This window comes from Pseudophryne corroboree, chromosome 7, assembly GCF_028390025.1.
Source record: "Pseudophryne corroboree isolate aPseCor3 chromosome 7, aPseCor3.hap2, whole genome shotgun sequence".
Lineage (NCBI taxonomy): Eukaryota > Metazoa > Chordata > Amphibia > Anura > Myobatrachidae > Pseudophryne > Pseudophryne corroboree.
The window spans coordinates 49,852,585-49,875,142 of NC_086450.1; the positions used below are offsets into that span (position 1 = coordinate 49,852,585).

The following is a 22,558-nucleotide window of genomic DNA, read 5'->3' on the forward strand; positions in this document are numbered from 1 at the left end:
TTAAACCGAGGCACTGACGAATTATACAGGTTCTGTGGCTGGCTGACTTCAAGCCTGCATTTCACATGGTTTTAATCAGCCACAGAACCTGTGTAATCCATGAGTGTCCCGGTTTAAAGGGATAGTTTGATAAGCCTACTGTAGATATGCCGTATGTTTTGTGCTTTCATCAGCAATATTTTTTTGTTGTTATTTTTTTTTTACTTCGCTTATGCACCTCTCTATTAACTGATGTTAATAAAACTTTCACTTCATCCAAAGTAAAGGTCTTCTTTCTTTTTTTTTTTAATCCCTTAATATACCAAGCCTACCTTGAAACGTACTTTACCAAGCTGTGGTCTTCAGAGGACCCCACGTTTTTGTGTCTAAATTCTCAACTGTTTGATGCGGTAAATTACTAAAGTTATATTTTGGGGGTTTCTGAAGGTATACGTTCTAGTAAGGGTACGACAGCATAAAATATTTTGTTTATTTATTTCAAGAGTAGTTGGCCAATAAAGCCATATATTCTTCTTCATTACAGTGTGTACATTGTTACATCCGATTGGATAATGTATATTCTTGTAAAAAGGTTATATCATTTTAATACGATAACAATACATCACTATTTATGTGTTGCCATCGCTACAGTCCTTAGCACATGTCACAGTTGTGGTTGTTTTCCTGTGTTTCTCACTTATAAAACGTTCTGCATTTGTAACGAAGTATAGTGTTTTTTATTTACGTTTTTTTGAAAGAAGATTTTCTAAGCCTAATTAGACAGTATTTATCTTAATCCGATGCGGACACATAGAAAAATCAGGAGTAAAATAGTTGTTATAGGTACAGCAGGCAGAGCCGGCCCTAGGCATAGGCAAACTAGGTAAATGCCTGGGGCATTTGGTATGCCTAAGGGCACAAGCAGGTTCTGCTGACTAAAATGATATGTGGCATGCCTATATTCTGTGTGTGACTGTGGCTGTATCTGCATACGAAATACTACGTTAGTGTATTCCTGGAAATTACTGTAACATAGCATTTTGTATGCAGATACAGCCACAGTCGCACACAGAGCAATAGGCATGCCGCATATCATTTTAATCAGCATAAAAGCTGCTTGTGCATCCTAGCCACATAGTATTGCAATCAAGACGCATTTTCATCAAAAAGGTGCCCAATGTTAGCAGACACATCTGTATCCAAGCAGAGGCAGAGGTCACAGTGTTAGCAGCCATGTGAGTGCAGTGTGTAGTTTGGTTGGTTGTGCAGTAGTGTTCGGTATATGTGTAAGGAGCATTATGTGTGTTATGTGCATAAATGCATTAATAATGTGAGGCATATGTGAAAGGGACATTATGTATGTCACTATATGTATAAGGGCATTCATAATGTACGGCATATGTGTAAAAGACATTATGTGTATAAGGGAATTAATAAAGGCTGGCATAAGGTGTAAGGCGCATTATGTTTATAAGGACATTTACTAATGTGTGGCATCATGTGTATAAGGTGCTCTACTGTGTGGCATAACATATAGAAAGGGCACTACTGTGTGGTCTAATGCGTATAAAGCGCAATATGGTGTGGTGTAATGGGAATAAGGGAAAATTCAGTGTGATGTAATGTGAATAAGGGGCACTACTGTGAGGAGTAATGTATATAAGGTAAAGTGGTACTACTGTGTAATGTAACATGAATAAGGGAGACTATTGCAGGATATAATGTGAATTAAGTTGCACTACTGTGTGGCATAATTTGAACTGGGGGTACTATTGTGTGTCCATGCCCCTTCCCAGCAAGAACATACCCCTTTTTGCTCTGTGCGCCGAATGTATGCACTGTTCGTATTTAAAATATAGGGGGTAGGAGCACCAAAATGAGGACTGCTATGGGTGCAGGATGATGGTGCTGGGAAAGGGGTGCAGGGTCAGAGACGAAACTAGTGGCACCAGCCAAAATCTTGCCTAGGACATCGTATTGGTTAGGGCTGGGTCTGACAGCAGGATCACAAAAAATAACATTCTGGGGTCCTCAGAAGACCCCACTTGGTATATTAAGGGTTAAACCTGATTTTGATCAAAGTAAGGTGCACCGCTTCTTTTTGGTATACTTTTACTGCTAGTAGTTTGTGTGTTTTACAGATAACTTTTCATTTATTTTTAATGTTCATACCGCATTAAAGTAACAAAGCTGATGTGTGGATGGGTGCTATAGTTTTGGTTTAGAAGCAGTGTTGATAAATGATACGCTCCAATGGTGATGCAGAGGGCTGTACAAGTTATCCATAATTACTCCCATACAGTATTGCAAGCATGAAACAAAATGCTTACATGTGTCCGTTTTCAGAGGCATATAATGTACTGTACATGATTAGTTGGCTACTCGTGGTCGTCATCAGGGCGACTTTGTAACAGTTTATACTTGGTGCAAATGATACACCGGGAAACATGCATATTTATGCTTCCGTCCACCTCTGCGCGTCCTGCAATCCTGTTGACACTCCATGGGACTTTTGCCACAGCCGCTACTACTTTTATACTAATTCTGCTGCCTCCGATGGGTGTCCTGTCAGGCCGCGGTGTGAATTCTCCAATTTGCATACAAAGACGTGCTATGCACACCATTGTACATTACACCTGCCCTTCTGGTAGCTAACCACCTCTCCGGCCACCCCCCCCCCCCTACTCCATTTACTACCCCATTTCAATCTGCACCTCTGTGCGGTATCCATGTGCAGAGTTAAAACCATCGCCCACTTGCGCCCGATGTTTTCCATTCATCCACCTCATGCTGCATGGCGTATTGAGGCTGGATGTATGAGGACGCGTCTTTTTGCTTCCTTAAATATCAAATGTGTTTTTGTGCCTTAATAGCGGACATTTGGGAAAACCTCTTCCTTGGTTTAGATCACTGTTGATTGAATTATAGACAAACTACATGTAAAGTGTTCATCAAACAAGGATCATCGGGTCACATCAGGTTGCAGTTATTTTATTGTGTACCTTATGTGGTCTCTGGTCCTACTCTCCCTGGCCTTGTCTAATACTGCATAGTTACCAACCTGTTTCTTACATTTGTTTTTCTCTTACAGCCTTACAGATCCCCCCTGTCCTCGCAGCGACCTGTGTCTCACAAGCCTGAAGTGGTGGACGATTTTCTGCGCAATTTTCTAATTAAGATGGGGATGATGAAAACCTTGGAATGCTTTCAGACCGAATGGTACATTTCCGTGTAGCTACTGTAGAGCAGCAACATCTGAGGCTTGTAAAAGCCAACAAAATTGCCCATGGCCCACCATTTCATCATCCTTGTTATTGCACTAGAGTAAATGAAAACAAAATATCTATCTATCTATCTATCTATCTATCTATCTATATATATATATATGTACAGTGTGTGTGTGTATGTGTGTGTGTATATATATATATATATATATATATATATATATATATACATACACATATATATATATATATATATATATATATATATATATATAAAAAATTATGTTACTGTATATACACGGAACAAGATCTCTAAAAATATAAGTGTTTACAGATTTATATATTTTATTATTATTATTATTATTATAGTATTTTTTTCATTATTTACCATCCATGTGGACTACGAATTGGAATAGTAACCTGCCTGAAGTGTGGCGAGGGGGTGTTTTCTACTGTCTACCTTTTACATGTCAACCTCTTTATCCTGTTGACTATTTAACCCTCTCAACCGAATTCTGGTCGACCCAGTGATCCACACCCAGGAAAATGACTCCCAAATGTAACACCTCTTTGAAGTACACAATACAGATACAGTATCTGCAATTATTAACGCTGCAGCTGAATCTCCTATATTGTTGTATGGTCACAACAGTTGCAGTGTCCATCCCGGACCTAACGAGTAGAACACAATTGTGTTAAGATTTTCTATGTACTTCCACATTTACTGTAAGTGGAAACAAGCTTAAATACAATGATCAACTTATAAACCAAAACTCCATTGATTATTGTGGTGAATGAGTTTGTTATGGTGAGTGCTGAGCTCTGTGTTGTTATTTTCCGCATTTAGGTAGGTTCTAAGTATACCTACATGTAAAGCATCTCAGTCACCACCAGAAGTAAAGCCTCTGCTTGAAATTCTTTAACAAATCTAAATACACAAACCTGTGTCTGAAGGACAAATGTGTTAATTGTGCAGCACCTTGGAAATAGATAGTAGAAGTGCTTTGTACATTCTGCCCATGTGCGCTGCAGCCTTTCCTCTAGAACAGTTTTGGCAGAGATGAAGGCGAGCAGAGTGCATGGCTTCCAGTATAAACAGATGTCGCATGCCAAAGGGAATGTGGCTGTCTGCCCTTAGGTAATGTGCCATTGGCATTTTACAAGTCAATTTACAGATTTGCAACACCATTTGAGCAGTCTGAACATTTCATCTGTGCAGCTTTACTGACAAATTGGGAAGGGTCGGATATGACTCTCAGTGACTCCATTGGCAGATTTGATAAAAGTAAAACAATTGTTGTTTTTTGTGTTTATTTAAGTTCGAGTAAAGCTTAGTTCCTGGAAGATAACCCAACCTGCATTCATTTACGATGGGATAAAAAGAAAATGTGCAAGGTTGTATTCGTAGTTTGGAATAAGAACTCTGGGCATCATTTAGGAAGCAGAATCAGCCTTCAGTGAGTGCCACAAAATACCGCAGTATTCAAGCAGTTCATATGCACTATGGGGCAGATTTATTAAGCCTGGTGAAGTGATAAAGTGGAAGGTGATGACGCACCAGCCACTCAGCTCCTAATTGTCACTTTTCAAACCCAGCCTGTAACATGGAAGTTAGGAGCTGATAGGCTGGTGCGTTATCACCTCCCACTTTATCACTTCACCAGGCTTAATAAATCTTCCACTCTATTACTCCCTGGAAAATGCGTTCTTCTCTGAAGTGCAAAATTGAGGCCCAAGATGGGTCCCGTTACAAGACCTTGGCCGGGATGTAATGAAGTCAGAGTTTGCCGGCTGTGGGGGTGACGACCGAACTCGGATGTTTTTTTTTTAAAGGGGCAATCATTTACAAGTCGAAACCATGCCTTGTAAATGATTGCCCCCTTGAAAATAAGTCAAGAGTTCGGACCGCATCTCGCACGGCTGCCGACTTCATTACATCCTTTCCTTTTGGTTATTTGGTGTAAATTTAAAGGTATTTGTGGAGTGAGAACCTCTCCCCTCTCCCTTATCTACTGTATCTTCAGTAATCACACTTCACAGACTTTGGGGTCTATTCCTGAAGCAGTGAAAAGAGTGGAGAAGTTGCCCATGGAAACCAATCAGCTGCTTTGTATCATTTTATAGTATGCAAATTAAAAATGTTACTTCAATGCTGATTGGTTGGGCATGGGCAACTTCTCCACTGGCTCACTTCTCCACACCTCTCCACACTTCTCCTTGGGCATGGGCTAACTTCTCCACACTTCTCCTTTGGCATGGGCTCACTTCTCCACACTCCTTCTTGGACATGGGCTCACTTCTCCACACTTCTTGGGCATGGGCTCACTTCTCCACTCTTTTCACTGCTTCATGAATAGACCCCTATGTTCTTCTTTCTGCATTTTTCCACAGTGCTAGGTGCAGTACACTGGCGCACCTCCTCTGAACTTGGCAAGGAGCATCCTCCCTTTGAATAGCTTTTTCTCTTGGACTTCTACCTCTGTAGGTGTTTTTATGCCAATCATTCGGCACAGTGGCTCAAAGCTGTTTTTACTGCATCTTGGACATTTTTATATTTTATATTACCTCCAAACTTTAATATTTTTCATGAGTGTTCTCATGAGAAATCCCAAGTTGCTTTGCCAGCTGCCCATCCCGTGATCAGCAGGGGAAAGTAGCCCCTATAATCTATATATCTGCAGATGTACAAGGCCACCGAGACATTGCCCCAGTACTGGTGGGGCGTGGTTTCTGGAGAGGGTATTGCTATGCCCCATTGTGAACAATGTTTGGTCACAGCAGGCAGACATGGCTTCAGTATCATGGGGGCGTGGGTATATCTCTCTTGCACCCCTGGGCCCCTAGATAGGGTATTCTGTATACAACCCAAGTCCTTTCTCTGCTGCCTCTGCAGGTATATGGTATGGGTTGGGGCTGTTTCCCAAGAAAGCCGGCGTGGAGCGCAACTAAACCCCTTGTGGGCTCACTGCACTCGCCACACCTCTAAGGGTACCGGAATCCTTGTTTGTCCTCAGACATTTTTATATGGATTGCAGAACCCCTTTGGAATGTTACATGGGATTTTATACCATCTCTATGTGAGTGGGACCAGTTAAAAAAGGATTTTTTATTTTCTCATACGCCCTAGAGGATGCTGTGGACTCCAAAAGGACCATGGGGTATAGACGGATCCGCAGGAGCTTGGGCACACTATAAAGACTTAAACTGGGTGTTAACTGATCCTCCCTCTATGCCCCTCCTCCAGACCTCAGTTAGACTTTGTGCCCAGGAGTGATGGGTCACACACTAGGGGAGCTCTACTGAGTTTCTCTAAAAGACTTTATGTTAGGTTTTTTATTTTCAGGGAGACCTGCTGGCTACAGGCTCCCTGCAGTGTGGGAGTGAGGGGAGAGAAGCAGGACCTACTTCTTCTTCGTTTAAAGGCTCTGCTTCTAGGCTACTGGACACCATTAGCTCCAGAGGGTTCGATCACTTGGTGCGCCTAGCTGCTTGTTCCCGGAGCCCGCCGTCACCCCCTCACAGAAGCCAGAAGACAGAAGCCGGTGAGTATGTGAAGAACCGAAGACTTCAGCGACGGCAGAAGACTTCAGTAACGGAGGTAACATGCGGCGATCGTGCTACGCTCCATGCTCCCACACACCAACGCACTCAAAGGGTGCAGGGCGCTGGGGGGGGAGCGCCCTGGGCAGCAAGTTACTGGTTTTCTTAGCGAGTCTGGCATTAAAAGCACTTCGGTGCCTGAGCACCGTATTTCATTCCCCCGCCAGCGTGGTTTAGCGCTACGCGCCTGTGATCCCCCGACGCTGCTTACACGGGTGCAGGGCGCGGGAGGGGGGGGGGAGAACGCCCTGGGCAGCGAGTTAGTTGTTTTTCTTTTTCTTAAACTGACAACCTTGTGCTGTCGGGGCTCCGTATACAGACCCCCGCCGGCGCGTTATAGCGCACTGCGCGCCATTCTCCCCCGCCGGCTTCCATGGGTGCAGGGCTCCAGGGGGGGCGCCCTGGGCAGCATAGAATATATGTGTTTTGGGGTCCCGAGCACCGCATGTGATAACCCGCCATTAGAGCTGCGGGCCTCCCCGCCAAGAAGTTTATCAGGCACAAACAAGGGGGGGGGGCATAGTGTTTGAGTGTTATGTTGCACTTATATACCACTATTTGAGTTGGGAATGTCCATGAATTCATTCTTGTGTGTAATGTCTGTGTGCCCCCTCTCAGATATACCCATTTTGGTACACTTGTGTCGGCAGGCGTGAGTGTTCTGTTATAAAATCCTATGGGGTTCCCTGTCGGCATCGCCGATGCACGTGAGTACTTGCTACAACATAAAAAGTCAATATTTTATGGAATGGGTGACCCTGTCGGCACCGTCGGTTGTCGCCAGGGTAAATGGACATGCGGTATCTGACTTATACCTGTGTATATACAGTTGTACGTTGCTTCCCTCGGACCGCCTGGGGTAACAAGACGGTAATTTTGCCGGGTTACTAATCCCTGCTGTCAAAAAAAGGGATAACTGTCGGCTTCGCCGGCGCATGGCAGTACTTGATTCAGGAAATTAAGTATTAGCAAATTGGTGTTTGTGTGATTAAAACAGTAAACACGATAGGGGAGATACAGTTGTTTGGGGATGTCCTGTCGGCATCAACGGTATAAAAATGGTCAGGCTGTTATTGCCTTGTACCTGTGTGTGTGTATATATATATATATATATATATTTATATATTTTTATGGGTATATGTGGGGGGAGTGTTATCAGAATTGTATTTGTATCCTTCCCTCGGACCCCTCGGGGTTCCGTGATTATTTTTTGCCCGCTTACTATTCCTTGCTTTCGACATTTACTAAGTTTCTGTCGACCTTAACGTTCCTAGTAGATCCACATCGGGGCTATGTCAGTGCATGGTCATACACATTCACAACACATTACCGTCACTAGGGACCTGACAGGTCTGGACATTCCACTTGCGTATAGGTTATATCTATATGTGTATATATGTAGATATAGGTTTATATATGCATGGTTCGGATATATGTGTTTTATTGTGTATTACGTGATGTATATACATGAATGCTGAAATAATGGTATTCTTATCATGTACTGGTTGCCCTGTTGATTAAGCTCTAGATTGGCCGTGACGAGTTGATTCGATCCTCTCAAGGAGTCCGAATATTCTTCTCTTCACATCGCGGGGAGAAAATTATGACCGTCAACTCCTGGCCGACGCAGAGCCCGGTCGCAAGAGATCATACGCCGGCAGCTAAGTGAAATTTTATTTCTATACTTTGACCTTGTTGCGCTGTATGCACTTGTGGGAGTGTTTTATTCGGGTAGGCATCCGATAGAATTACCCTACCCAGAGTGGGTAGGCTTGTCTAGGTTTGTTCTACCTTATAACATTGCAGCAGGCTGCCACGTGACAGAGGTGTGACCGGAAGAATGCGGAGGATCTCTCCGGGAGATGATGGAGGAAGGTATACAGCTGTTTGGTGCCCTATGGTCAGTCAATCTCGGCGGATTCCTCTGGTAAGTCTAACTTCGTGAGGTAGCCTCTTTCACAACGGTTGGTGACGCATTCTTTTGTGGGATGCAGTCGTTTTAACCGGTTCGATACCGTTCTTTTTTCCTTTCTGTGCAGACCATGGAAGATGAAAAGGTAACAGTTCTGCAGCCTTGTTAGGTTCGCAGTAGTGGATGTCGTTGTCTGTTTCCTCCTCATCCACCACTTGTCGCTGAGTCTATCGGGCTAGTCCCCACTCCGGTGGGCACTCGTCTACTATTTTTTCAGTTGGTCCTGGAATAGACTAGGACCTGTGGGTTATTTATAGAATCCAAAGGGGAACATTCAGAGTTGCGGTTGTTTGCCCTTACTGTTTTTCTAATAGTTCTTGCCGTTCCACTCTGGAAGGGAAGATAGTACGCAACGCCATACAGAGGTGCGTCAGGATCAGGACGTTGTCCGGTTGTCCCTGTATAAAGGTGCAAATCGTTGTTTCTCTCTGACTGTTCTTCGACACAGGGATTGGCTGTTGTTTCCAACGACACAGATGTCGGAGGTGGGTTTCAGAGTAGAAAATGACCGGTTAAAGTTCGGTGTTTTTCCATGTGAAAAGATGTCTGAAGATCCAGAGTTGGATCGGCTTTACTGTGACACTTCATCAGGGTGTTCCGTTACTTAACTGGTTGGGTGCGGCCTGAGAGGCCTTTTTTGGTGAGCGGCTCTAATGCCAGAGTGGTTTTCAAGAGACCAGTTGGAAATGTGGTCCGGGTCTCACCTGCACATGCACCTGAATATAATCCTAACGGCCAGCACATCGCTCCTGTGGTGTCTGCTCGGTTCTCTCCTTCTAGAGGGATGAAGGTTCGGGTTTCGGGTGTAGATCCTGGGGTCCGTGCATACAGATCTCCGAGACGGAGGAACAGTACTTGCAAGGGACGTGTTTCCAGGGGATAAGGTCAAGTTGGAAAGCTTGTCTGCTATAAACTTTCTTGATATAAGAGTTAGTTTCGACAAACGTATTCTTCGTGTTCTGCCCGTGTTAGTTCTGCTAGACGGCTTGTCAGCAGTGGCGTAAGTAAACCGTTATGGCGGAACAAGGAGCAATGCGGCAATGGCAGAAGATGCACAGTTTTGCCGTTGGGTGAAGAGTCTGGTAAACGCTGTATTAGCAGTCTTCGTTCCGGAGGTAAACGACGGAGAAATAGATTTCCTCTGCTGACGCGATCTCCATCCGGGAGAAATTCAGTCATCATCGAGAAGGTTTCCCAGACGTGACAAGTCTTTGAGGATTGTCGCATTGGATATGTTGGCGTCTCTCCTCAATGAGAGGCCTCAGGGATATTGTTCCAGGTCAGGGGACGCTCAAGCTGTAGCAGTGGACAACCTCGTGACACCGTGGGTGTTTTTAGTCACGATCCTCTTGGATCCGGTCTAGCCAAGGAGGGTTTGCTATCCAGTTTTTCATGATTTACTCATAGAAGATTTCTGCCCTCTTCCTCTACGTGAGGATCTGTTGCAACAAGATCAGGGCGTGTTTCAAGACTTACCGCGGCTGCGGCTGACGTCGTGGCGGTTGAATGCCATATCCTAAGCCGGAAGGGTGTTCCCAGTGAAGTCATTTCCTCAATTCTTCAGGCTAAGAAAGAAGTAACGGCTAAGCTTTACCACCGTAGTTGGCGTAACTATGGGTTTTGGTGTGTATCCAGGAAGGCTCCTATGGAAGACATTCAGCTAGGTCGTTCTTATCCATACTTTACAACCCGGTGTGGATGCAAGCCTAAAGTTGGGCTCCATTTCAGTGCAGTGTGGCCTAATAATTTCTTAAAAACATCTCTCTCTTGGAAAGTGGTCATGCTCTTGGCTTTGACATCCACAAGGCGGGTGTCGGAAGTGGTGGTTTTGTCTCACAAGAGCCTTGTTTGATCTTTCATGTGGATAGAGAGGAATTGAGAACTCGGTTAGTAGTTCTGCCAAGAGTGGTTTCTGGGTTTCGCAGAAATTGGCCTATTTTGATGCCGGTGATTACTTAGGCATTAGCTGATTCAAATTCTCTCGATGTAGCCAGGTATTTGAATATTTAGGTCGCCAGTTTGGCTCAGATTGGAGAAACAGAGGCCCTGTTTGTCTGGTATGTTCCCAGCATGGGTTGGGTGACTGTGTTATGCAGTCGGTTACTCGCTGGATCTGTGATGATATTTGGCAATTTGGCATGTTCGTTCTACGGCTGGATTGCAGTCACCGAAGTCTGTGGAGGCCCATTATACTGGAAAGATGGGCTCTTCTTGGGTGGATGCCCGAGGAGTCTCGGCGGTTCAACTTTGCCGAGTGGATACTTGGTTGGGGTGGTCTTCTGTATGCCGGCGGTCGGGCTCCCGGCGCTCAGTATACCGGCGCTGGGAGCCCGACAGCCGGCATACCGACACTTATTTTCCCTCGTGGGGGTCCACGACCCCCATAGAGGGAGAATAAAATAGTGTGGCGCGCGTAGCGCACCACCGTGCCCGTAGCGTGGCGAGCGCAGCGAGCCCGCAAGGGGCTCATTTGCGCTCGTCACGCTGTCGGTAAGCCGGCGGTCGGGCTCCCGGCGCCGGGATGCTGGTCGCCGGGAGCCCGACCGCCGGCCAGCCGTAGTGAACCCCTTGGTCGGGTTCAAACGCTTTTGCTATGCTTTACACGTTTGATACCCTGGTTAAGGGGGACCTTTTGTTTGCTCAATCGGTGCTGCAGAGTCGTCCGCACTCTCCCGTCCGTTCTGGAGCTTTGGTATTGACCCCATGGTCCTTTTGGAGTCCCCAGCATCCTCTAGGACGTATGAGAAAATAGGATTTTAGTACCTACCGGTAAATCCTTTTCTCTTAGTCCGTAGGGGATGCTGGGCGCCCGTCCCAGTGCGTACTGTGTCTGCAGTTATTGCTTTTGGTTACACTATAGTGGTGTTTCTTCTCTGTCAGACTGTTGCTGGCGAGGTTCATGCCATGGCATGCGGTGTCTTATTATTGGTTGTGTTGGCACACAGGTTGTGTTACATATTCTCTCAGCATGTGGCTGGGTCTTTTTCATGCCGTAAGCTGGTTTTCTATTGAATGCCACGTTCTGCGGTATGTTCGTGGTGTGAGCTGGTATGACACTCACCGTGTTTATAAATTCTTTCCTCGAAATGTCCATCTCTCCTGGGCACAGTTTCTAACTGAGGTCTGGAGGAGGGGCATAGAGGGAGGAGCCAGTTCACACCCAGTTTAAGTCTTTATAGTGTGCCCAAGCTCCTGCGGATCCGTCTATACCCCATGGTCCTTTTGGAGTCCCCAGCATCCTCTACGGACTAAGAGAAAAGGATTTACCGGTAGGTACTAAAATCCTGTTTTTTAACAGGATTGCACTATGCCTGTTTGTTCTTTGTTTCAGTGTTGATCTGTTTACTCCATTCGCAAATACCTGTTTGATGTGAACCTGTTTGTGTAAGAACAAGTTTAATTTACTCTAGAGGTGTAAAGTAGCGCCACGTGGAATCACGAATTCTCCAATATATGTTATTTTCTCTTACGTCCTAGAGGATGCTGGGGACTCCGTAAGGACCATGGGGAATAGACGGGCTCCGCAGGAGACATGGGCACTAAAAAGAACTTTAGATATGGGTGTGCACTGGCTCCTCCCTCTATGCTCCTCCTCCAGACCTCAGTTTGATACTGTGCCCAGAGGAGACTGGGTGCACTACAGGGAGCTCTCCTGAGTTTCCCTGAAAGAAAGTATTTTGTTAGGTTTTTTATTTTCAGGGAGCCCTGCTGGCAACAGGCTCCCTGCATCGTGGGACTGCGGAGAGAGAAGCAGACCTACTTAAATGCTAGGCTCTGCTTCTTGGGCTACTGGACACCATTAGCTCCAGAGGGAGTCGGAACGCAGGTCTCTCCTTGCAGTTCGTCCCGGAGCCGCGCCGCCGTCCTCCTCACAGAGCCGGAAGATAGAAGCCGGGTGAATATAAGAAGATAGAAGACTTCAGAGGTGGCAGAAGACTTCAGATCTTCACTGACAACACACAACAACACACGGCAGGCATTGATGGGTGCAGGGCGCAGGGGGAGCGCCCTGGGCAGCAATTTTACACCTCTAGGACTGGCAAAAGTGTATATATATAGGCTGAGGGCTGTATATAGGTATCCCCCGTCAGTTTTTGAAGAAATTAAGCGGGACCGAAGCCCGCCGCTGAGGGCGGAGCTTGATCCCTCAGCACTAACCAGCGCCATATTCTCCACAGCACACTGCTGAGAAGCTGGCTCACCGGACTCTCCCCTGCTGAACACGGTGACAGAGGGTTTTAAAGAAGGGGGGGCACATATTTGGCGCAGTGAATATATACATATATAAAAGCGCTGTATATCTCTAAGAATTTTTTTCAGGGTCATTGGCGCTGGGTGTGTGCTGGCATACTCTCTCTCTGTCTCTCCAAGGGGCCTTGTGGGTGAATTGTCTCTAGATTAGAGATTTCCCTGAGTGTGTGGTGTGTCGGTACGCGTGTGTCGGCATGTCTGAAGCGGAAGGCTCTTCTAGGGAGGAGGTGGAGCAAATGAGTGTGGTGTCTCCGTCGGCAACGCCGACACCTGACTGGTTGGATATGTGGAATGTTTTAAATGCTAATGTGAATTTATTACACAAAAGGTTGGACAAAGCTGAGTCCAGGGAAGGTACAGGGAGTCAAGCACTGCCTTTCACTATGTCTCAGGGACCTTCTGGGTCTCAAAAGCGCCCACTATCCCAAGTAGTAGACACTGATATCGACACGGATTCTGACTCCAGTGTCGACTATGATGATGCAAAGTTGCAGCCACAATTGGCTAGAAGTATTCATTATATGATTATTGCAATAAAAGATGTGTTGCATATCACAGATGACCCCTCTGTACCTGACACAAGGGTCCACATGTTTAAAGAAAAGAAGCCTGAGGTTACTTTTCCCCCTTCACATGAGCTAAATGAGTTGTTTGAAAGGGCTTGGGAAACTCCAGACAAGAAACTGCAGATTCCCAAAAGGATTCTTATGGCGTATCCTTTCCCGGCTAAGGACAGGATACGGTGGGAATCTTCCCCAACGGTGGACAAAGCGTTGACACGCTTATCCAAAAAGGTAGCGCTGCCATCTCAAGATACCGCGGCCCTCAAGGATCCTGCTGATCGCAGGCAGGAGACTACCTTGAAGTCAATTTACACACATACTGGTACATTACTCAGACCGGCAATAGCGTCGGCTTGGGTTTGTAGCGCTGTTGCAGCGTGGACAGATACCTTATCTGCTGATATTGATACGCTGGATAAGGAAACCATTTTATTGACCTTGGGTCATATTAAGGATGCTGTCCTATATATGAGAGATGCTCAGAGAGACGTTGGCCTACTGGGTTCCAGAGCCAACGCTATGGCGATTTCTGCTAGGCGAGCCCTGTGGACCCGACAATGGACGGGTGATGCCGACTCGAAGAGGCATATGGAGGTATTACCTTACAAGGGTGAGGAATTGTTTGGGGAAAGTCTCACGGACCTGGTTTCCACAGCTACGGCAGGTAAATCAACTTTTTTGCCTTATGTTTCCTCACAGCCTAAGAAAACGCCACATTATCAGATGCAGTCCTTTCGGTCGCATAAATCCAAGAGAGTACGAGGATCTTACTTTCTTGCCAGAGGTAAGGGCAAGGGGAAAAAGCTGCCAACTACAGCCAGTTCCCAGGAGCAGAAGTCCTCCCCGGCTTCTACTAAATCCACTGCATGACGCTGGGGCTCCGCTGAGGGAGTACGCCCCAGTGGGGGCACGTCTTCGACTTTTCAGCCACGTCTGGGTTCAATCACAGGTGGATCCCTGGGCAATAGACATTGTTTCCCAGGGCTACAAGCTGGAATTCGAAGAGGTGCCTCCTCGCCAGTTTTTCAAATCAGCCCTACCGGCTTCTTCCCCAGAGAGGGAGGTAGTTTTAAATGCAATTCAAAAATTGTGTCTTCAACAAGTGGTGGTCAAAGTTCCCCTGCTTCAGCAGGGGATGGGGTATTACTCAACCCTGTTTGTGGTCCCGAAACCGGACGGTTCGTCAGACCCATTCTGAATTTCAAATCCTTAAACCTATACTTAAAAAGGTTCAAGTTCAAGATGGAATCGCTCAGAGCGGTCATTGCCAGCCTGGAGGGGGGGGGGGGATTATATGGTGTCCCTGGACATAAAGGATGCATACCTTCATGTCCCCATATATCCGCCTCATCAGGCGTTCCTGAGATTTGCTGTACAGGATTGTCATTACCAATTTCAGACGTTGCCGTTTGGGCTTTCCACGGCCCTGAGGATTTTCACCAATGTAATGGCGGAAATTATGGTGCTCCTGCGCAAGCAGGGAGTCACAATTATCCCGTACTTGGACGATCTCCTAATAAAAGCGAGATCAAGAGAGCAGTTGCTAAACAGCGTATCACTCTCCCTGAGGGTGTTGCAGCAGCACGGCTGGATTCTCAATCTCCCGAAGTCACAGTTGGTTCCAACGACCCGGTTGCCTTTCTTAGGCATGATTCTGGATACAGACCAGAAAAGGGGTTTTCTCCTACACTACTTCATGGCAGCCCTTACTCTTGGGATTGTATCCCATTCCTAACTTTAGACAGGGAATTTTTTACTCACTTAGAAACCACCCACTTTGGGTATATAGCCCTGCTCCTCCCCTTCCTCCACTAGTCTTTTTCCTGTCTCCTAGCTTGACAGGGTAATGGTGTTTTTTGCTACAGGATTTACCTCTATTTCCCAGTAATACGCCTCATTGCAGCCGTACTGGAAGAGGGTGGCTCCCTGGGGAAGGCTGTGTGTGCTTGGGGCAGTCACGTAAGTCCCCGCTGTCAGCTAAAGGTGTCCGCCCGCTCTGTAATGCTGCTGGTCCCTCTCCCTCCCGAACCGCTGCCTAGAGCCGTCTCCCCGGGTGCAGGTTTCCTCCGCTCGCCGCAGCGCCCCATGTCTCCGGCGGACCCGGAAGTAGCGGTGGCCGGAAGGGCAGCGCAGTGAAGGGGATGTACGGCTGGCGGGCGGAAGCGCTGTAAGGAGAGGCAGCGTGCGGCGGCTGGCGGGCGGAAGTGCTGGAGCGGCCGTCCTGGTTAGGCTGTGGGACGGTCTGCTCAGCGCCTCTGTCTCTATGGTTTTGTTTTAAAATAAATGGCGCTGCACACCAGGAGTGATGAGAGACTCCTATGAGCTGGGCAGGATATATGTGCTTACCAGCAGGATGGAAAGAGAGCCTTCTCCCCAAAAGCCTGTCAGTGTCCAAAAGAGGTAAGTCCTCATAGAGGGCATGTTTTTCTAGATTTTCAGTTTTGTTTTCTATGTTTTAAATTTTTTATCTGGAAAGCTTGGTTAGTGTAGGTTTTTTCAATAGTATTTTTTGGTGTGATTTTGTAGTGTGTCTCCGCCTAAGAAGAGACTGTGTAAAAATAGGCAGTGTGCAGCCAGTGATAAAAAATTTTCCTCTACTGAGAAGGTGAAGTTCTGTGAGGACTGTACACAGAGTGATATTCAGCAGGCTAATCAATAAAGACAGATACAGGTGTTAAAGGACTGGATGAAGAGATCCTTTGTTACTAAGGAACAGCTGGCTGATTTGCAGGGAAATAAAAGATCTAGATCCCTGGCTAGTATTGATTCTCAGGATGAATCAGCCTCTGGTGATTGCAATTATGTTGATTATCAGGCTTCTAGTACGGAGTCAGGAGAAAGAGGAGGATAGAAAATTTAACTTGGAACTTGTGGGCAGTCTCTTAAGGAATATATTTAAGACCATGAATTATAAGCAGGCGGATAAAGGTGATGATGATGAGGATGTTCTGTTTGGGGACAAATCCAAAAAGAACAGGTGTTTTCCGGTTCACAAAGCATTGAAGGAGGTAGTGTCTAAGGAGTGGCAAAACATTGATAAGAGACTTGGCAATACTAGTTGATCGTATGTTCCCGATAGAGGATGAGCAATTTGTGGGCTGGTGTGCAGTGCCTAAAGTCGATGCGGCAGTGGCAGAAATGGTGTCCAAAACTACTATTCTGTTAGAGGACGGGGCAGTCCTAAAGGATGACATGGATAAGCGTATAGAGAGTGTAATAAAGAAATTACACATGTCCTCAGTGGGGTCTTTAAAGTCTGGTGTGGCTGTTGCGTCTGTTTCCAGAGCATTGAGAGTTTGGGGATCAGTGTTGTCCACAGATGTGGGGGAAAAGATCTCAAGACAATATTTGCAAAGAAGTCTAGGTTTCATGCTTAAAGGTATAGAGTATTTGTGCGAAGCCTCTTTGGATATGCTGGATTTTGCAGCAAAGTCCATGGCGGCAGGTGTATTGGCCAGAAAGGCCCTGTGGCTTCGGTCGTGGTCAGCAGGTATGCATTCCAAAAACCGACTGGTGCCCTTACCGTACGAGGGTTCTCTATTATTTGCCAATAAACTAGAGGCCATTATACAAAAGATGTAAGGAGGTTAATCAGCGAGGTTACCTCAAGACAGAAGAAATAGATTTCCATTTCCTTCCTCCAGACAGCAGTTAAGAAGGCAAGAAGTTATAGGCCAGGACGACCTTATACGGGAAGATATTCCTCGGGGATGAATAGGCAGCCCTTTTGTCAGGCTTACAGGAAAGGTGGACGAAGACAATGACTATTGCAGGGTCCCAGTCTCCTTTCCAGTAGGAGCCAGACTCCAGAAGTTTGTCAGTCAGTGGCAGAGTTCAATTCGGGATACGTGGGTACTGGACGTGATATCTCAGGGATACCGGATAGGGTTCTCCGAGGTCCCAAGAAAGGACAAATTCGTAATCTCGGAAAGACCAACTGTGAGTCTGGAATTAAGAGCCCCGGAGGACAGTTTTGAAAAACTAATCAGGGCAAAAGCAGTAGAGACTGTCCCGCCTTCAGAAAGAAAGAGCGGGTTCTATTCCAGAATATTCCTGATTAAAAAGGCTTCTGGAGACGTCGGGACTATACTAGATCGCAGACAATTTAACAAATATATAAAAACAATAAAGTTTCGTATGGAGACGATGAAATCCATACTGTCGGGTGTAAGGAAAGAGGATTTTTTAGCATCCATAGACCTAAAGGATGCTTATTTTCATGTACCAGTAAGCAGGCGGCACAGAAAGTACCTGAGGTTCTGCGTCATGGGCAAACATTTTCAGTTTACGTACCTCCTTTTCGGTCTGAAGACGTATCCAGGGATATTTTCCAAGGTCCTGTCGGCACTGGTGACCGTGATAAGAGGATGAGGAATAGCGATCTGGTCATATCTGGACGACGTACTAGTATGTGGAGAGTCAGTTCGGAAGGTAAAGGAAGCATTGGAGGTGACGCTGCAGATCCTACAAGAGCATGGCTGGTTAATAAACTGGGGGAAAAAAAAAAGCCAGCTAGAACCAAGGCAAAAGATCCAGTTTCTCGGAGTACAGGTGGATACTATCAGTTATACGATAGGTATTTCGGAAGAAAGGTGCTCAAAAATTCGGGAACTGGCTTCTCTGCTAAAAGAGTGCAACAGCGTGACACTGCGCCAGGGGATGCGTCTTTTGGGGATGATGGCCTCCACCATAGATGTGGTCCCTTGGGCGAGATGGCGAATGAGGGATCTTCAGCTAGATATCCTAAGCTACTGTCGGAGACGTTATTCCCTGAATTATCGCATAAAGTTATGTCAAAAAGCAAGGCGCTCCCTAGACTGGTGGATGGAGACTGAACTGGTCGACAGAAAGACTGCTTTGTCAGACGGTCACTATCTTATTCTAATGACAGATGCAAGTGCAGCCGGATGGGGGGCACACCTGTTGCAGCAGAACTGCCAATGCAGGTGGAACTGGGAAGAAGAAAGACTGTCTTCAAACCACAGAGAAATGAGAGCCGTGTGGAAAGCGATGAAGTATTTCCAGGAGCAATTTCAGGGGAGACATCTCAGGATATTTTCAGACAATGTAGCAGTGGTAGCCTATCTCAATCGGCAAGGTATTATTGGAAGAGGTGTCAAACATACTACGTTGGGCAGAGGGTCATTTCGAGTCCCTGTCAGCGCTACATGTTCCAGGTGTAAACAATTCTGTGGCGGATTTCCTCAGCAGACAAGAGGTGCTACCAGCACAATGGGAATTGAACGACAGTGTTCAGGCAGATTGTACAGAAATTCGGCCAGCCTCAGGTAGATCTAATGGCCACGCACATTAATGCGAAAGTTCCTCTGTTCTTCTCCCGATATCGTCTCCCAGGATCAGGCGGAGTGGATGTCTTTTCTCTCCCGTGGAGATTAAAGCTTGCATATGTTTCCCTCCGTTTCCAATGATCGCACGTATTCTAAGAAAGATCAGGGAAGAAAGGGCGCAGATATAATGGTTCTCCCTTATTGGCCGAAGAGAGTGTGGTTTCCCTCAGTACTGAGGATGGCAGTAGGAGAACCTTGGACGTTGCCGCTAGTAACGGATCTGTTACGTCAGGGTCCATTGCTGCACCCAAAATCTACAGCAACTTCATTTGACGGCATGGAAATTGGATGGCAGTTATTGTAAAACAAAGGTTTATCTGAACAAGTTGTGAGTTTGCTGATTCAGTCGAGAAAAAAGTATCCTCTAAGGTCTATTATAGAGTCTGGAAGACTTTAATTTCTTGGTCCGGCTCAAGATTTAGCCCGCAGAAGGCAGGGACGTCTCAGGTCTTGCAATTCTTGTTTGATGGCTTTGAAAAGGGGCTGGCAGTGTCCACTATCAAGGTCCAGATAGCAGCTCTGAGTGTCCTGTTGGAGCGAAGATTGTCCGACGAGGGCCTAGTGAAGAAGTTCTGTCAGGCAATTAAAAGGATAAGACCTCTGATTAGGTCGGTTCTCGCTCCATGTGATTTAAATTTAGTTTTGAATTCATTAATGTTGTCCCCGTTTGAACCGTCACAGGACGTCTCAATGAAATTTCTAACTTGGAGAGTAGTGTTTTTGGTAGCCATCACCTCAGCCAGAAGAGTTGGAGAGCTACAGGCTCTATGGTCCGAGGAGCCCTATCTCAATTTCTTTCCGGATAGACTTGTTCTAAGAGCTAATCCAGATTTTCTGCCTAAAGTGGTGTCAGATTTCCATTTTGAATCAGGACATTGTGTTACTATCATTCTACACGCATCCGCAGAATGAGGAGGAGAGAATGCATATTTTGGATCTAATAAGAGCAATCTCAGTCTACTTGGAGAGAGTTGAGGAGTTTTGTAAAACAAAGCACCTGTTTTGTATTCAGGAGCAAGAAAGGGCGAGAAACCTACAAAACAAACCATTTTCAGATGGATTACGGAACTCCTGACGTTTTATTTACAAGCAGAATGGTCGTGAGGTTCCGGAGGAGCTAAAGGCACACTCTACCAGGGCTGTGGCAGCTTCTTGGGCTAGGAAGGCACGGCTCTCGGCGAAAGATATATGTGCAGCAGCTACATGGTCTTCCATACATACATTCTCTAGCCATTATGTGGTAGATGTTGTAGACTCCCACTTTGGAAAACGTATCTTTAAGGGGGCATTGAATTAAACGAGTTATGCTTTTCAGCATTAAGACAACGTCTCTTGTGTATCTATATTGCCCTCCCTATATTGAGCGTTGGTATATCCCAAGAGTAAGGGCTGCCATGAAGTAGTGTAGGAGAAAAAAGCAAATTATACTTACCGATAATTTCATTTCTCTGAAATACTTCATGGCAGCCTACAATATACCCTCCCTTGGTAAAGTCTTAATATAGCCTGGTCGCAGGAGACACTCAAAAGACTAGTGGAGGAAGGGGAGGAGCAGGGCTATATACCCAAAGTGGGTGGTCCCTATGTGAGTAAAAAAATCCCTGTCTAAAGTTAGGAATGGGATACAATCCCAAGAGTAAGGGCTGCCATGAAGTATTTCGGAGAAATGAAATTATCGGTAAGTATAATTTGCTTTTTTCTCCCGAGGGAAAAGGCCCAAGAACTCCTGAACTTGGTCAGGGACCTCTTGAAACCAAAAAGGGTGTCAGTGCTTCACTGTACTCGAGTTCTGGGAAAGATGGTGGCGTCTTACAAGGCCATTCCATTCGGCAGGTTCCATGCGAGGACTTTTCAGTGGGACCTTCTGGACCAGTGGTCCGGGTCGCATCTACAGATTCATCAAATGATCAGCCTGTCCCCCAGGGCCAGGGTATCTCTCCTGTGGTGGCTGCAGAGTGCTCACCTTCTAGAGGGTCGCAGGTTCGGCATTCAGGACTGGGTTCTGGTAACCACGGACGCGAGCCTCCGAGAATGGGGAGCAGTCACACAGGGAAGAAACTTCCAAGGGCTATGGTCAAGCCAGGAGGCTTGTCTACACATCAACGTACTGGAATTAAGGGCCATATACAAAGGCCTTCGTCAAGTGGAGAATTTGCTTCACGACCTACCGGTTCTGATTCAGTCAGACAACATCACCGCAGTGGCTCATATAAACCGTCAAGGCGGAACAAAGAGCAGGGTGGCAATGGCGGAAGCCGCCAGGATTCTTCGCTGGGCGGAAAATCATGTAAGCGCTCTGACAGCAGTCTTAATTCCGGGAGTGGACAACTGGGAAGCGGACTTCCTCAGCAGACACGATCTACATCCAGGAGAGTGGGGATTTCATCAGGAAGTCTTCACAGAGATTGCAAGTCAGTGGGGACTGCCTCAAATAGACATGATGGCGTCACGCCTCAACAAGAAACTTCCGAGGTATTGCGCCAGGTCAAGGGACCCTCAGGCGGTAGCAGTGGACGCCCTGGTGACACCGTGGGTGTTCCAGTCGGTCTATGTGTTACCTCCTCTTCCTCTCATTTCCAAGATATTGAGAATCATAAGACGAAGAGGAGTACGGACAATTCTCATTGTTCCAGATTGGCCTCGAAGGGCCTGGTATCCGGATCTACAGGAAATGCTCACAGAAGATCCGTGGCCTCTTTCTCTCAGAGAGGACCTGTTGCAACAGGGGCCCTGTCTGTTCCAGGACTTACCGCGGCTGCGTTTGACGGCATGGCGGTTGAACGCCGGATCCTAGCGGAAAAGGGCATTCCGGATGAGGTCATTCCTACTCTGATAAAGGCTAGGAAGGACGTGACAGCAAAACATTATCACTGTATATGGAGGAAGTATGTGTCTTGGTGTGAGTCCAGGAATGCTCCTCCGGAAGAATTCCATCTGGACCGTTTTCTTCACTTCCTTCAGACTGGAGTGAATTTGGGCCTAAAATTATGCTCCATTAAGGTTCAGATTTCGGCACTATCCATTTTCTTTCAGACGGGATTGGCTTCTCTCCCAGAAGTACAGACTTTTGTGAAGGGAGTGCTGCATATCCAGCCTCCTTTTGTGCCTCCAGTGGCACCATGGGACCTTAACGTGGTGTTGAGGTTCCTTAAGTCTCACTGGTTTGAGCCTCTTCAAACGGTGGAATTAAAGTATCTCACTTGGAAAGTGGTCATGTTGTTGGCCTTGGCATCGGCAAGGCGAGTGTCTGAGTTGGCGGCTTTATCTCACAAAAGCCCTTATCTGATTTTCCATGTGGATAGAGCGGAGTTGCGGACTCGTCCTCAATTTTTGCCTAAGGTGGTTTCATCTTTTCATATGAACCAACCTATTGTGGTGCCTGTGGCTACGCGGGACTTGGAGGATTCCGAGTCCCTTGATGTGGTCAGGGCATTGAAAATGTATGTGGTCAGAACGGCTTGGGTTAGGAAAACAGAGGCTCTGTTTGTCCTGTATGCAGCCAACAAGGTTGGCGCTCCTGCTTCAAAGCAGACTATTGCTCACTGGATCTGTAACACGATTCAGCAGGCTCATTCTACGGCTGGATTGCCATTACCAAATACGGTACAGGCCCATTCCACT

At 46.4% G+C, this 22,558-nt stretch overlaps 1 protein-coding gene across 4 annotated transcripts in view; it reads left to right on the plus strand.

Annotated features, from left to right (window-relative positions):
* SPAG16 (sperm associated antigen 16) overlaps positions 1–22,558 on the plus strand; it is a 1,801,610-nt gene that overhangs the window by 157,422 nt on the left and 1,621,630 nt on the right. For all 4 annotated transcript variants that reach the window (XM_063933150.1, XM_063933149.1, XM_063933151.1 and 1 more), the window contains one exon: positions 3,071–3,198. In XM_063933150.1, the coding sequence (XP_063789220.1) occupies positions 3,071–3,198 (128 nt within the window). The remainder of the gene's footprint in view (positions 1–3,070; positions 3,199–22,558) is intronic.